Source organism: Mesitornis unicolor, unplaced genomic scaffold, assembly GCF_000695765.1.
Source record: "Mesitornis unicolor isolate BGI_N332 unplaced genomic scaffold, ASM69576v1 scaffold33692, whole genome shotgun sequence".
Lineage (NCBI taxonomy): Eukaryota > Metazoa > Chordata > Aves > Mesitornithiformes > Mesitornithidae > Mesitornis > Mesitornis unicolor.
Window position 1 is genome coordinate 2,132 of NW_010167685.1, and position 481 is coordinate 2,612.

General features: G+C 65.3%; 1 protein-coding gene across 1 annotated transcript in view; it reads left to right on the forward strand.

Moving 5' to 3' along the window:
• The window catches only part of LOC104536223 (lipocalin-like), a gene marked incomplete at its 5' end in the record, with an annotated part of 1,065 nt that extends 969 nt beyond the window's left edge, over window positions 1-96 (forward strand). Inside the window, 1 exon segment of the mRNA XM_010178781.1 lies at window positions 71-96. Coding sequence (XP_010177083.1) covers window positions 71-96 — 26 coding nt within the window.
• Window positions 97-481: the final 385 nt, after the last annotated feature.

The following is a 481-nucleotide window of genomic DNA, read 5'->3' on the forward strand; positions in this document are numbered from 1 at the left end:
CCCTGTGTGCCAGGGGGGTCCCTCAAGGAGGCAGGGATCACCCCACTAATCTCTGTTCTTCTTCCTGCAGACAAATGCATGGTGGACGCTGCCTAGGTGAGTCCTGCCTTTGCGGGGCTCAGAGCAGCCCTGCGTGGGGTACAGCCCCACAGAAGTCCCTGTCTCGCTGAGGTCCCCCTTACCCCTGCCAGGCATCCCCCACCCCATCCCCGTCTTTTGTTGCCCCAGGCCCTGGGGTGGGGCTGGCAGGGTCGATGTCCCCCCAATGTGTCCCTCTGTGTCCCCCAGCTCAGTCACCCTGGTCCCCCCATCTCTTCCAGGCCAACCCGCCAACTGCTGCCGGTTGGAGCCCCGTGAGCACTGCGAGCCGGTGGCCCCCCCATCCCAGCCTGTCCCCAGTGCACCCCCAGCACCGCAGCAGCAGCCTTCACCCCCTTGGCTTCGCACCTCACACCTGGACCCCGTCCTCATTAAAACCCAT